Source organism: Pollicipes pollicipes, unplaced genomic scaffold (genome assembly GCF_011947565.3).
Source record: "Pollicipes pollicipes isolate AB1234 unplaced genomic scaffold, Ppol_2.1 Scaffold_4740;HRSCAF=5597_pilon_pilon_pilon, whole genome shotgun sequence".
Lineage (NCBI taxonomy): Eukaryota > Metazoa > Arthropoda > Thecostraca > Pollicipedomorpha > Pollicipedidae > Pollicipes > Pollicipes pollicipes.
Window position 1 is genome coordinate 21,583,187 of NW_023596545.1, and position 14,973 is coordinate 21,598,159.

At 52.7% G+C, this 14,973-nt stretch overlaps 1 protein-coding gene across 2 annotated transcripts; it reads left to right on the forward strand.

Annotated features, from left to right (window-relative positions):
* The first annotated feature begins 1,811 nt into the window (after positions 1-1,811).
* On the forward strand, positions 1,812-10,956 carry LOC119099102 (islet cell autoantigen 1). Of its 2 annotated transcripts, XM_037222179.1 has the most exons (9): positions 1,812-1,904; positions 4,608-4,655; positions 5,949-6,220; positions 6,839-6,999; positions 8,259-8,420; positions 8,986-9,178; positions 9,402-9,549; positions 10,001-10,041; positions 10,868-10,945. In XM_037222179.1, exons 2-9 carry the CDS (start codon positions 4,642-4,644, stop codon positions 10,870-10,872), a joined length of 996 nt encoding a protein of 331 aa, XP_037078074.1. In that variant the 5' UTR covers positions 1,812-1,904; positions 4,608-4,641; the 3' UTR covers positions 10,873-10,945. The 2 variants fall into 2 exon arrangements, with proteins under 2 accessions (XP_037078074.1, XP_037078073.1); XM_037222178.1 differs by having other exon boundaries at positions 10,001-10,956.
* Positions 10,957-14,973: the final 4,017 nt, after the last annotated feature.

The window sequence follows — 14,973 nt, forward strand, 5'->3', positions numbered from 1 at the left end:
TGTGCCCTCCAACCGGCCTTTGATCGTCGGTTCCGGTGGGCCGTCCGAACCCCTCTTCGGGTCTCATCGAACACTTCGCTTGATCGGCTCGAGGCCCTTGCTAGCACAGCGCCCTCTGTTAAGCGTTGTGGGCCTCTCATAGATACAAAGCCCCCTACCAACGTAAACCACTGGCCCCAGCTTTAAAGTTGATTAGGAAGTGAGTCCCCAGGCCCATACCGACACGACTATTTGGTGCGGCGGTACCTGACCTGTGGTGGTGGTGGCGGGGGGGGGGGGGGGGGGCGAGCAATATGAATCGCTGGCTCCGGCTTTGTCCTTGCTTGGGAAATGGGCCCCCAGGCCCACGTCACCACGGGGCCGACTGTGCGTTACTGGTAGTGTCTGACCGAAATATAGGCTTTTGTCGACTCAGTGGGCCCATGATCAGCGCGCAGGACCCTCTGGCTAGCATTGGAGTGCCCGGCCCGGCGGGCCGGGCCCCTCAATGGGACCTCCAACTGGCATTTTGGGGCCCTTTGCGTCCTCGAGTCGGGCTCTCAAGTCGGGCCCTTAATCGTAGGTTCCGAAGGGACCTTTTGGGCCCTTCGGAATCTAAGGGGCGGCACGTGGCCCCCCGTACCCCTCCCTTGCCTGCACTACTGCTCGTGTACAAACCAAATAAAGATTCTGAAAAAAATTGTCTGAGTTCCACAGGCTTAGAAAGAGCATACTGGACCAATATGCAATAAAGACCGTTGGTGATCTGTTTCATGCAATCCTATAACGCACGATTTCTTCACTTGATTGACTATAAAATTGAGGCACAATTGATGTCTCGGCAACTTCTGGCCTCTTTTCCAGTTATTGAAGGTGACAATTTAAAAAAGCGCAGAAAAACACATCCTCATGAACAAATGCGCCATCTTCGGCGGCCTTTTTTGGAAGGGAGCTTTTAGTATCAGAGGTCCATTTATCAACCCTGTGTCCTTCCCTTGCCAAGACTATGGTTGCGCGCCTGGTCCCAACTCGGAAGCCACTCTACCGATCTACCCGCAACCTTCACCAGAAGAAAGAGTACTGCAAGTTGCACCACGACACCACGTAAATCCCGCTGGCGGCATCACACGTTGTATGGTCGCGCGATGTTGGTCCATCAACACCGACCACACGCAGCGTAATAGAAACGTATCGCACCAGGAGCGGACGACAGCAAAGAATCCACACGTCTCAGTGAGTAGTTTGAGCAGAATTGCCGCATCCTTCCATAACAAGGATGCAACAATTGGTCAAGGGAGAAGGCAGCAGAACCCATCAGCTCACCCGAGACCGCTCAATCGAGTTTGTCGGCACCGGACAACTCCCGCTACCGCCGGTGCACCAGCCGCGACCGTCGGAGCTCAAACTCCCGTCACTGAGGTGCCAGACATCCCCAGCAGCGCAGCAGTCCCACAGCTAACGAGTGAATCGGCGCCAGCGATTCATGCTCAGCCAGCGGGACGCCAGACCAAGGCAGCGGGAAGCCACGACTCGTCGGCAGGAATTACGTATGGCAGTTATGCCCCAGATATCATTGTATAACCCTCTTGCAAGCCATTGGAAATACTGACAGGAATGCTGTAACCTTGTTTCACGCTTAAGGCAATCTTTGAAACACTTAAAACCTGCTCTGAATGTGATATTTCTACCACAATAAGGTACGGAGCCGGCGACACAGCGGCGTTCGAGTTCGAAGACTCCAGTGACGTCATCAACCTGTGCTAAGCCCGCTCTCGATCTCACCAATTGGAAATGCCTTGATGACACTCTCTGAATCCAACATTGATCGTCAATGTGGCGTGCCAAATTGTGGATGAGTGTTGAGCGTTAGCTTTGATTTCGTTTGCAGCGATTACATGGCTGGTATTGGACTGTATCGGATGATGGTGAGAATCTACCGTACCTTTCCTGGTATGAACGTGCGTTTCCGGGTGCGAGCAGGTGAATGAGTCATGAACGCGTGATGTCCGAGGCCTTTACGTGCCGAGTGACATGTATTTGTATTAACGCACATGCGATCACTTAAGTTGCTCAATACATTCACAATAGGCCATAAGTACCAAATTCATCTTCCAACTTGTGTGATGTAGAATTTAGCATTATCTTCATGTGTCAATTTGCCGGGGAAAAGCAGGCGAGCACAACAGGTGTCAGGTGAGGCTGCAAAATAATATGCTACATGAAGCATCAGCATTGGCAGATGTGTGGCACAGAGACACAATACATCATGGTCAATAAAAATTTCAGCTCATGCATGTGCCTTATATGCCTCTTGCAGCTCCAGCTTGCTTCAAGGATGGCACACAGTGTCCCAAATTTACAGCATAGAGAACAAATATTTTAAGGAATTGTTATATGATGCTGAGAAGCTAAAGAAAATCTTACACAAAATTCCCCTATTGCACTTATTTAGGGTGAAAAATCTTACACAAACATTCCCTAAAACACTTACTTAGGTGCATGCAAGTATAAGTTTCAGTGCACCCATAATACTTAGACAGCTGCTGGCATGGTGGATGGATCTTTTTGCAGGCTGGTTGTCAGGCAGGTAGCCAAAACATGATGTTTGGCTAGAGGGAGCATTCCATGTTAGCATGTTTTATGTTGAAACAGCCATATTGAAGATCATTTGGTGCAGTTCACAGCCCTGCTTTTCTTTAGGCCAAAACCTCTTATTTCTGAGCTAGATGCCCTTAAAAAGTGCAGATTATTTTGTCCAAACTTAAGTGTTACCCAGGCATCCATCTGATCACACCATAATAATGTTCAAATCCTGCCACCCCACTAGCCATGCTGCAGCATTCATGGTTCATGGTAAAAAAAGGATGGATGAGTCATTCACATGTGGGGTTCCAGGATGAATTCCTGCTATAACAACTGTAACAGGTGTAACAGCCAATAGCACAGCAAGGGTAGCTGTAGGAGTCAGGGGCCTCTCAGGATATGACTGGTGCCTCACTCCATGGACAGGACGTGTGGGACATCATTGTGCCCATTCCACCTGCTGGTAGTCCAGCTAGCTGAAAGGGTCCCAGATGATGTCCAAGGGTTCACAAATGGGTTAACTATGGCCATGTACAGTGTTGGGAGCATGCAATTGTCAGCACTGCATGCAAGTGTTGTGCAAGCTCTGTGAGATGCCAACACAAGTTACATGTTGTGCCACACAATACAAAAAGCCATGCATTCTTCCTTCTTGTTACAGAAATATAGCTTGTAACAACATAACTGATCAATGGTGAACTAAGTATGTGAATACAAGTAAGGATCCTGAACTCACAGAAGTATGTAAGAACACCACAAAAAATCGGCCAGTACACAAGTGCATAACAATATTTGGTTCAGCACACATCCAACATTACTATGGGGCTCCTATCAGGAGATTGAAGAATCACAAGGGATTGCTTTCATGCAGGTGTTCTATAACACAATTAAACAATGATATTTTGAGGAGCATATTTATGAAATAAAAAATTATATTGTTTAGAGCAGTCTTTTCCACTGGAAAGTATACCAATAATTATAAGCAAGCTTATTTTGGCATATCTGGTGCTTGCATCAGCATCTTCAAATGTGGAACATTCCCTTTACCCATTTGTTGAAACAGGAATTATTATATGAGCAAGGTTTTGCCATATGATTTTCAATGCTAGCAGATGAAAAATGTATATAAAACTAAAGCATTTATATGCAGATCAAGGTAGTCAAAGTTGGAAGGTGTATTAAACAATTGCTAAAGATGTTTAAATATATACTATGGCATGTGGGGAATTGTGTACATAGTGAAGCCAGTTCAAAAACATGGTATTTACCCTTTTGAATGATAGATTAGTTAATTGCACAGCAAGAAATTGAATGACATTGTAATGTCATATGTGGCATATCTATTGTATTATGCAGGTAATCAATATAGTATCATATAACATTAACCATTTTATATAACAGTGCTGTTGCTAACACACAACAGCTTGTAAAATGTGAGCATAAACATGTGTGTCATTTTTACTCACCCAAATATTTGAGAGGAAGTGGTACTTGGTTTGATATACTGCATGCATTTAGGGCTGTTTTGTCAAATGATTGACTATTAGTTGCTACACATAGATAACTTCATTGAATGAAACAAATAATGTACACATGCACACAATATCTACAACTGCAGTACTTTTGCAGCCATGCCAAGTTGACTGCTTTGTAGCATAACAAGCTCAGCTCTTCTTTGTTCCTGCAACATTATGCCACATGGCCTTGCAGGTATGCAACATTTTGTTTGTTGCATTGTTGCAATACAATTGTGACAGCATTGTCACAGGAGTGTAAATTGCCTTTCAGTTAGGGGGGCTTCAGCCCCCCTCAACTTGGGCTCCAGTCTCCAAACTTTGTGAGGAAAGTGTGTCAAAGCTGAGGAAGACCTGTTTACTAGCATATTTTGGGAGTGGATTAGGCCACTTCTGACTGTTGAGCCATCCCAACTCATTTTGTGGAACTATGCCCCTGCTGTGTCATCTTCAGATAAGGTGCATGTTATGTTGTGTAGCAGCAGCCTACCACCAAAATGACTTTACTGAGGTTGCATTTGTGGATTTCAGGTTTGATCTGTTGTCCTTCTACATAACTCAAGAAATGGACCAGAATGGGTAAGTGGGCTGTACAGATACATTTGTCAACATTCTTGAGTGTGGAGAGTTAATGAATCATTTCAAATATAACCCCAAATTAGAGGGAGTTTCACATGTGTATGGGGTTTTGAGCTGAAATGGTCATTTTGAAGATTATTTGGTGCTGTCCTCAGGCCTGGCCTTCTTAAGGCCTCAAATATTTAGTTTCTGAGCTACACATCCAAAAAACTGTGCAGACTAGTTCAAAGTCACTCAGGCATGCATGATACCATAGCAACGCCGTTAAAATCCTGCCGCCCCTTAGGCCAAGCAGTACCGGAGGCCAGAAATAATATTGGCTAGCCTTTCCAATAGAGCACAAATTCCAACTTAAGTGGATGTCAACTCTCAGACAAGATTGAGCGAGCTTAAATCACGAATCAGGTTTTGTGCGACATCATAAAAAAGTTGGACTTGGGTTCGCCACTTATTAGTTATTGTGGAAATGATACTTGTGATGAAATAACTTAACAATAATGTCATAACCAAGCATGCAAATGCAAGTAAACATCTTAAATTCACGGATAGATATGTAACACCACGAGTAGGGGTCATAACCCGAGCTCATAGCGATACATGTCTCAATGAACACTTCCAACCCGTGTTGCCAACTCTCAACAAGTTTGAATTACTACAAGTAAGTGGCAGTTTTGCACGTCTGAGTTGTCAGCGCCTCAAGGCCATGCAAACGGTCCGTGAGAAAGTCAAACAATGACATATTTAACATCACGTTTTCTAAAAATAGAAGTTTTGGTGTCTAGAACAAGTGTCACATGACAGCACATGTGGCTGCAAGCATAATAATAAATTTTACCAGTACGAAATGTGTGGTGACTTTTTCAGCAACAAATGCTATTTAATGCTTCAAATGACAATTAAAGCTCAGCAGTGCTCATCATAAGTGCAACAAAGTGGTCACCTCAGAGCTTGGACTTAGAACTAGGCCACCCAGTCCATATCCTGCACTGCCCACCTTGGTCAGGGGTCTTTTGACAGCTTAACACAACTCACACATACACACGCACGCGTACACGCATACACGCATACGCACACGCACACGCACATGCACATGCACATGCACACGCACACGCACACGCACACACACACGCACACGCACACGCACACACTGAGAGCTGTTGGACAACCTGTACCGGCTCCTCTATCACGGGATAGCACCATCGTAAAGCTCCTCAGAGCCGGTCGGTGTTTCCTCCCGGAGCACCAGCTGACCCCATGTTCCTCTCATGGCTCCGTGACGGCGTGCGGCGGCAGGGGCGGCAACAGTGCCGGCAGCGTGTACGGTCGGCTGGGCGGCCCGTACGACCGCTGGGTGGAGCCGACAGACCGGTCGGCGCTGGGCCGCGTACAGCAGCAGTACTGGACCACCAAGCAGACGCTGCTGCGTAAGCTGGGCAAAAAGGAGGACGAGTACGTGGTGGCTTCCGACTCGGAGCTGGATGCCAAGCTCGAGCTGTACGGTAGCGTGGACGAGACGTGCCTCGACCTGGACCGTATCCTCGGCTTCTACCAGGACCAGTTGTGCGGTACGTGACGGCCGCCCCTCTCTCTGGGCGGGGTTCGCCGGTCCTGCGGCTCACTCAGGCTGGCGATGCCTTCAGTCTTGGTTGGGTTGCGTTTCTGTTATATGTGGATAAATGCTCCTGCCGCAGCGCGAGGCCGTTATTCTGAAGGCCCTGCCCTATCACTGAAGGGTACTCTGGGAAGAACGTTTGAGTACCCAGAAGGGTGGCTAGGTACTCAAATGGCATGCACGTGCATCTATTCGGTACTGGGCATCTATTCTGCCCATTCTATTCTGAGAATCTAAGTTGTCCAACATGTTCTGGGAATCCATTCTGTCCATTCTGTTTTGAGAATTAAGTTCGTTTATTCTGGTCTGAAAATCGTTGTTGTCCATTTTCTTCTAGGAATTCATTGTCTGTTCTGTTTTGGGAATATTTTCTGTCTTTCTTTTCCAAAAAAGATGCATGTACGTCATGTTCAATTCTCTCACCGTTTTGTACGTTCCGTTCCGCGTCCGATGTACGTTGCATGCAGAGGGGCTGTTTGCGCCGGGTCTGACAGTATGTGTCGAGAGCTGCCCGGCTGTGCTGTGATGGCCCTCCTGGAACTGAGAACGGACGCTCCGCCCCCTCCGACAGTGCTCTCCCAGGAGGAGAACAGCCTGGGCCGCTTCCTTAAGGAGCAGGGCAAGGAGGACAAGACGCGCGCCGGCAAGATGATGGTGGCCGTAGGCAAGACCATGTCGTACACGGCGCAGCAGCGGCTGGCGCTCCGCTCGCCGCTGCTGCGGCTGCATCAGGTGAGCCTGCCGACCGCGCGGCGCTGCTGCGGCTGCATCAGGTGAGCCTGCCGACCGCGCGGCGCTGCTGCGGCTGCATCAGGTGAGCCTGCCGACCGCGCGGCGCTGCTGCGGCCGCACCAGGTGAGCCTGCCGACCGTGCGGCGCTGCTGCGGCCCGCACCAGGTGAGCCTGCCGACCGCGCGGCGCTGCTGCGGCCGCACCAGGTGAGCCTGCCGACCGCGCGGCGCTGGCCAGCGGCGCTCCGAAGCCAGTTTCTGTACGCAGGGAGGGGTGTTGTGTTGTGAGCTCGGCGGGATGGGCCGGAAATCGGCAGGCTGTCAGCCCATCAGCCCCGGTCATGTCACGTGTCGGCCCCAATCTCATATGTCAGCATCGATCATGTCATGTGTCAGCCCAATCGTGTCTTGTGTCAGTCCCGATCATGTAATTTGTCAGCACCAATCCCTTATTCTGGGCCTGGGAGTTCGAATGCACCGCCCACTCTTGCAACTTACGGAACCCGAATATATAATATGTGCTGTCAAAACCCGGTTGTTTGGACCGTAAGCCATCACGTGGTTGCAAATATTGCATCTCGCCGATTCTAAGACCCGCAGCCCAACAAAGCCATGGTGCATACTTTCCAAGTTCTTCAAAACTGACGTGGTTTTATGGGCGTTGAAGGTGATCGTGGAAGGAAAAGTAGAAATTTGCCGTATTTGTCTGATTCTGGGCTGTTCTTGGCTGTAGTCATGGCGGCTTGGTGTCCAGGCAAACTACAGCAAGCTCGCGGACATTTGGGTATAGCTGGGGAGTTCATGTCTGGTGTTTTATGCTAGGGAGAAACACCACAAGACATCACCAAGCTCGTCGCTTTCGGTCCAGGTCCATAAAGGACGCGATGGTCCGCCTTTCTTGCAAGCTTGCACAGTCTTTATTTCGCGGCCGCCGAGCTCGGTTGGCGAACGTAGAGAAACTTAATAGAACGTCATATTTCTCACTGCCAGTGAGCTCGCGTAAAGCATAGCCCTTGCGTGAGAAATTGTGTTTGTTTGATGCCAAAGACGTGTTTTGAATGTTTCGTGATCCTCATCCGACCGAAGCACTTTGCTTAGTCGTTTGGGCCGCTGTTGTGTGGTGCTAATAGTTTTCACATGGCTATTCATTTGGATTGATGATGCGGACACTAGCGTTTCGGACCGCGCGATTGTGCCGTCGCCGATGCCATTGTCTCGGAAGGTGCTGCGATCGGCCCCGACCGCCTCGTTCGTCGACAGGAGGTGGAGACGTTCCACAACCGGGCCGTCAAGGACACGGCGATGACGGTGCGCAGCATGGAGAAGGTGCGCACCGAGTACCGCGGCACGCTCATGTGGATGAAGGATATCTCGCAGGAGCTCGACCCGGACACCTACAAACAGCTGGAGAAGTTCAGAAAGGTGTGTTGCCCCGGCCACGGGCGCCAGGAAGCACGCGAGCGGGAGAAAGTGAGCGGTGTCTGTTACCAGTGCTCGCTCCCATAGATAAGACAGTAGTGCTAGCATTATTCCTCGGAGAAAAACCAGGAGAATGAAGACAGATGGGTAGATATTTCGGTAACATGCTTTTATCGAAACAATAGCACTTCTGGTTTTGTTTCGATAAAGTCATGTTGCCGAAGTGCCAACGCATCTTTATCTCCATTCTGCTGGTTTACCCCGAGAAATGAGGCTTTTACTACTATCTTATTCACGTGAATAACGCTCCTCGCAAATGCACTGAATAACTCGTACTAACTCGTAATTTTGAGCCGAATAGTGGTCGTCAGAAAGCGCTAGCTAAAAATTTCATGAGCCCAGAAAAACAGTGCGCGTTCCAGTGGATCGGAAACACAACATTTTGGTGTAGCTGTACTACCGCATGATGAACACACCACCTGTTGACGCAGACATTTGTGCAGGCAGGATCGTGCATTTATAGTTAGGTGCTAGATTGCAATGCCTACAATTGCAAATGCTCCACCAGGTCCAGATGCAGGTGAAAAAGAACAAGCAGCGTTTTGACAAGCTGAAGGTGGACTGTCTGCAGAAGATCGACCTGCTGGCCGCGTCGCGGTGTAACATGTTCTCGCACGCGCTGGTGCTCTACCAGGACGCACTGCTCCAGTTCTGGGAGAAGACGGCCCGCACCATGAACCACGTGTCGGACAGCTTCAGAGGTGCCCGGCCTTAGTCGTGTTTTCTGTGCAGCACGAGTTGTGTCTCCCTGGGTTGGTTTGACGTCATTTGACGTCTCAGCAGTGAGGCTACAAGTGTGGTGTGGTTCCCTTACGGCGGGAGGGGGGGGGGGGGGCGGATTACGGTTAACAGAGTCACACGAGGCTCGCAGCGAGCGACGCCACGCGAAACTTAATGCCCGTTCGGACGACTCGCTGTCGCCAGGGTACCAGTACTACGAGTTCTCCGTGGTGAAGGAGCTGTGCGAGCCGTCCCGGCTGCTGGCCGACCAGGCGTCGGCGGCTCGCACGGCCGCCACCCAGCCGGCCCCGGCAGCGGCAGTCTCCGCACCGCCCGACCAGCAGACGGACAAGTGAGTGCAGGCCGAGGCCGCGGCCGACGGACAGTCTCACCCACTTGACATGCTGACACAATTGGTATCAGCCTGACATTGGCGACAGACCGACACACATGGCGACAGACTGACAGACCTGGCGATGGGCCGACACGTGCGGCGACAGACTGACACGTTTGGCAGCAGCCGGGTACATCTGCTGACAGGCTGGCTCACCAAGGAACAAGTACGGTTGTCGATTTACGGCCGACTGTTGTCATTGGGGCGCAAGCCTGTGGTGTCCCTAAAAACAGCGCGGAACACAATACGCAAAGTCTGTTGTTTTTATGTCGGGGACGATAACCGTGTTTGTATTTTTCAATCTGCTGTTTTGTTGTTGGGGCAACAGTTTTCGTAGCTGTCATTTAAGTTGCGTACCTCGCACTCTTGTATTGTTTTCACCAAGACCGTAATGTTCTTTATGTTTCAGGCCTCCCGATCGTGCGAGACCGCATTGTTTTAGTTGGTTTGGTATGTTTATTCGATTTATTCGCCATCCTGCGTATACGCCGCCCCGCACGTCCTCCTAACCACCGACCTCTTGGCCTGCACCAGCAGTGGGATAGGCACTAACTGGCCACCACCAACACTAGCAACGCCGCTGTCGGAATGGCGCTTGGTTATTGGCCTGTTCAGACATGCAGCCGGCGTTAAGCACGTGTACTAACCCCAGAGGCATCCTCCAGAGGCGAGCGAGGTCATGCTCGTAGGACACCCACTGGTCCGGCAGGCGGTGCCTTATCCGCTGATGACAAGGCCAGCTTGCTTCATCTCCCAATGCGTGATGGTTCGGTATTCCTGCATGAGAGCCGCGTGTGACCCGCGCATTGACATTATCCATGTTTTGCTCTTCATGGAAGACGACTGATGTGCATGAGTTCTCCAGATGTGCGTGGTGAACTTCTTTGCACTGACAGCTCGTGTTCAAAGTGATGTTGCCATTGAATGCGATAATTTCTACACCCGACGTTCACCTCTGACACGTAGCCAGTGTGAATTTTGCTGGTTGTAGCCATCTGCTGCGTCAATGATAGCCTTCCAAATAGCGTCATGCGCCGTGTCGCCTGGTGTGAATGGCGCATGTCTGCGGTGGCTGGGAGGTCACGGGCGAGCGGGGTCATCGGTCAGCATCCGTTTCTATGTATTTATATTCGGTTGGAGTCGTATCTCATGGGCACGTAATGACTTAAAATCGGGACTAGAACGCATGCGTCGGCGTCTGGTCATGAGGTCCGGACGCCGCGGGTCGGAGCACCGACGCCACGTGTCCACGTGCCAGGGATGTCTCCTCCCGCAGGCTGATCTCCTTCGAGAGCGAGGAGACGGAAGAGCCGAGCCAGGCGACCGCCGCCGGCCCCGTGCCGTCATCGGCGGCCGTGACGTCACCTGCCGATGTGGCGTCACCGGGTGACGTGGCGCTGCTGGAGCTGGGTGAGGTGACGCACCCGGAGCCGGCGCCACCCCAGGGTGAGTGGCGCGCCGCCGGCCGAGCGCCAGCGCTCCGTGGGGTTGCTGGATGGGCAGTGCGCAGCGGGGATCGCGGCAAAGCTGAGATGTGCCAACGAAACGCTCGTTGCAACGCTGGCGACATGTCTCACTCCGAAACTGTGCCCAAGTCTCAGTTAGTCGTGATGTGCCGGCATAACTATCGTTGATTCCTGGAGGCGCTCTGCTTCTTTGGCGTTGATAGTGAAATGTGTTTAGGTCAGTGCTTCAATGATTGGCCTATTGGGTGCCAAGAATGTCGTTATTTTTCGTGCTTTTACACCTCCGGCTTAGGGTTCACTGTCTGTTGCTCCTCCTCTTGCTCAAAATAAGTCAATCAGTATCGAACCGTTCTGCGGTCAACCCAGCATCCAAGCGCCCCTCAGGCTGGACAAGTTGACTGGGCTGGTCCGATGGGTGGATTCGGGGTCAAAGGTCAATGGTTAAGCGGGAACGAAGCATGTGCGAAGGCCGCCGGAAAGCCATGATTCTGGTAAGGTGAATTTGTATTTACGTCCTGGCACCCTATTGGATGCATTTTAGAACACTGATTTAGGTGGGCCGTGTTGAGACAGACGGCATCTTCCGTCCGTTTTCGGTGCAGACCCATGTAGACGTTCCGCGCCCGCCTCAAAGTCCCGTGTTTACGGCAGGGGAGGTTAACCTGCTGAGCCAGCACCCGGGTATACCGGAGCTAGAGAAGGACGACCAGGCGCTGCTGGAGGAGATCCTGTCGGCGCCGACGGCGGCGGCGGCGGCCGCCCAGCCGGGACCGTGGCACGCCGCCGAGGCCGGCCTCACCCCGCTGGCGCTGCAGGTACTGCCGGCGGCATCGACCAGCTGCCACGCCGACCAGGTGTCAGCGCCAGGCGCAGCGGAGGGCGCCGCCCGCCCGTGTTTTGAGCGGACTCGAGCTGGTGGCTGGCGGCTGGTCTGAGCGCTTCCGTGGCCGGCTGTGGGTGTGTTGACGCGCCCCCTGTCTGTGTGCACTACTCTTGCCGATTGTCTGGGGGACGAGGCCTGCGTGCCTGACTGACCCTGTGTCCCTCCGTCGCGCAGGACGTCTTCGGTGACCTGACTCTGAGCGGCGGTGCCGCAGCGGCCGGCGCCGGGCCCGCCCAGCCGTCCGCCTTCATGCCCTCCCAGTTGTTCGGATCAGGTACGGCTGACCGCCGGTCGGCGGTGGGAACGACTGACGGTCCTTACTGGACTAAAGGGAATCTGATAAAATATCACTGAACTATGCCTGGTAGTTACACGTGTCACCTGCTCCTTATCCTATATCGTGCCGCTCGCCTTTTCACGTGATGGATTGGGTGCTGGCGCTTCATGTATCATTCTGCTAGTCTTTACCTCCACCTGGCGTCACCTGTAGGAGCTCGAGGTAACACTGCCGGAGCACAGATGGCAGCAGCTCCGAGTGCTGCCGCAGCTGGCGGGGCAGGCCAGCCTCCAGTGCCGCAGCCCAAGTCCCAGGCTAAGCAAACCGTAAGTGGAACTAAAGCGATCTACTTCAACACCTCCCTGCTTGTAATGAGGTTTAAGGCAGGTTTTGGTGCGTTTTGCCGACTGGCCTCGTGTCTGATAACAGCTATCCTTGAATCATGTGACTGATATAAATTCGCGATAGTGCTAAGCCTCCACTTCCTACAATGCCGAACACGTGCGGTGTGTCGGCGTGCGCTGATTTCTCCGAGCTATGATGAGCTCCGCCTGCTCCACCACCCGGTGACGCCGGGGGACGCTGAGATGGAATGCTGGCCCGCTCAGACTTTGTCGGCAGTTGAACACTGCCAGGAATATTTGTGGTCAATGAGGAGCTTATAGGACTTGAACCTAGCTGGGCGCGGAATGCCGACGTCTGCTGGAGTGGAGTGCGCCGGCTGATCATTGTTGGCAGTGGGCGTGCTGCGTTGACTGTCGACCAGATTTTTCAATACACTGCGATCCAGGCTTTGACTGGAAAGTCAGGTTTTGGTAGTGAGTTGTATGCGTCCTTCCGCAAACTAGCTAACCACGTGTGCATGATGCCGGATGTCTAATCGACGCGCCCTACAAGACCAACCCATCACCACCACCACGTCTGAGGGCGAAGATCGTCTGGGTCCGTCGCGCTGACGGCGTCGGTGCGGTCTGCCGGCAGGACATGTCGGCCTGGTACAACCTGTTCGCCGACCTGGACCCGCTAGCCGACCCGGACGCCGTAGGCCACAAGCAGGGCGACGGCGACCGGAACTGCTAGCAGCGTCGCCGTGCTGCGGGCTCGCGACCCGGCGCGGCGGCCCGGCGCGGCGCGTGGAGGCCACGCTGCGAGCTCGCGGCCCGGCGCGGCACGGCCCGGCGCAGCGCGGCCCGACGCGGCGCGGCGCCGCGGCAGGCCGGCGGCTGCGGCGGCCGCCGGTCGTGGTCGCCGCTCTGCGCCGTGACGCCGCTGGCACGTGGCGGCGTCGACAGGCACGTGACGGCTGTCCGGATACCGTAAACGTACAGGCGGGCGGTTGTGATTTGTTTTGCGCCTATATCCTTTGTCGCTGCTCCGCTTTCTTTATTATGTTCTTTGTTGGCGTCTGTGACTGTGAGTGGTCCGAAAAATCCAGGCGTGTTTGGGAGCTCTATTTAACGGCCGTGCTGTTCGGCCTCGGTGCGAGTTGTTAATTTTGTGTGTGGCGAGGGTACATTTATACATTGTGGAGGGCTATCATGGTGTGCATCTATTTTGAAATTTTGTGTCGTCGCGGTTGGTTTCTGGCGCCCAGCGAGCGCTGCTGAACGCTCGTGTCCTCTCTCATATGCCATAAACTGCACGATGTCGCTTGCGTTTTCTCACCTAGACGGCGGGTGGGATCTCATCTCGTAACTGAATGATCGTCTGGGAATTCTGGGCGGCCAGGTAGTGCCTGCGTCCAGGCCGTTTTCTTTGCTTTACGAAGCAGCGCCGGAAGTGCTCTGCGACGGTATTGCGGCCGAGCCCACGGTATGTGATTAAGGCCCCACCACATTTCCTCCTGGGCTGCGGCTGCATCTCCTCGATCTGGATTAATATACCATTATGTTGCGGGGAGGGGCGTAAGTGACGGGCTCTGGGAACTAATTTTTTATATTCTGCATGAAACTTTACGGATAATCCGCTAATTCTGTTTCACGCATGACATCAATTTGCAGACAATGCTCACTTTTGCCTGGATATTGAGTTGGCACGCTCAGACGACCCGAGCGGTTGGCAGGCAGGACGTGGCTAGGGACTTAACGCAGGGCTCTACCCTCCAGCCGTCCGCGCAGCTGTGGGCGGGGGACGGGGCCGTCCCCGGCCCATCGACGGACGGGCCTGCGTCCAGTCGCCGTATCACACCATCGCGTGTGGAGGGAGCGGCATACCGGCGCGGAGTGAAGCCGGCACCTCAGAGGCCACTCGGGGCGCCTGCCACAGGCACAACCCGGACTCCATTCGGGCGTGTGGCCGGCAGGCGGGCTGGGTAGCGCCGGTAACAGCCGCGCGCGCTGCCTTTTGGAGGTTGCGCAGAGATAGCGAAATACCCCAAACGTCTTCAGCCGCGTGCCAATAGCCATGCTCGGACACGTCTGACGCCCCTACCCATACATGCTTTCACCCACTTTCAACATTTGCGCAGCGCAGTCAGACAATATTGATCAGAAGAGATCTCACGGGTATCATGGCGTGGTAACGTTTATCAAAAGAGGTCTCGCGAGTATCATCTTCTATCTACTATTATGCTAAAGAAACAATGTCATGTATTTGTCCGCCACCAAGGTTTGATATGCACAAGCTAAACGGTAAGGTATTTTAATGAAATTTTCATTCGACCGTGAGCTGCTGGCGGAGCGCGGCAGTGTCACGTCAAATTTCTGCATTTGCCGTAAATGACCGCGTGGTGAGCAAAATACGTCGCAAAGTTTCCA

Bases quoted from the DNA above. Each gene is read 5' to 3' on its own strand.
- LOC119099102 (XM_037222178.1), top strand. The intron at 9,179-9,401 runs GTGCCCGGCCTT...CGCTGTCGCCAG, and splicing joins CGTGTCGGACAGCTTCAGAG to GGTACCAGTACTACGAGTTC. The intron at 9,550-10,000 runs GTGAGTGCAGGC...TTTATGTTTCAG, and splicing joins CCCGACCAGCAGACGGACAA to GCCTCCCGATCGTGCGAGAC.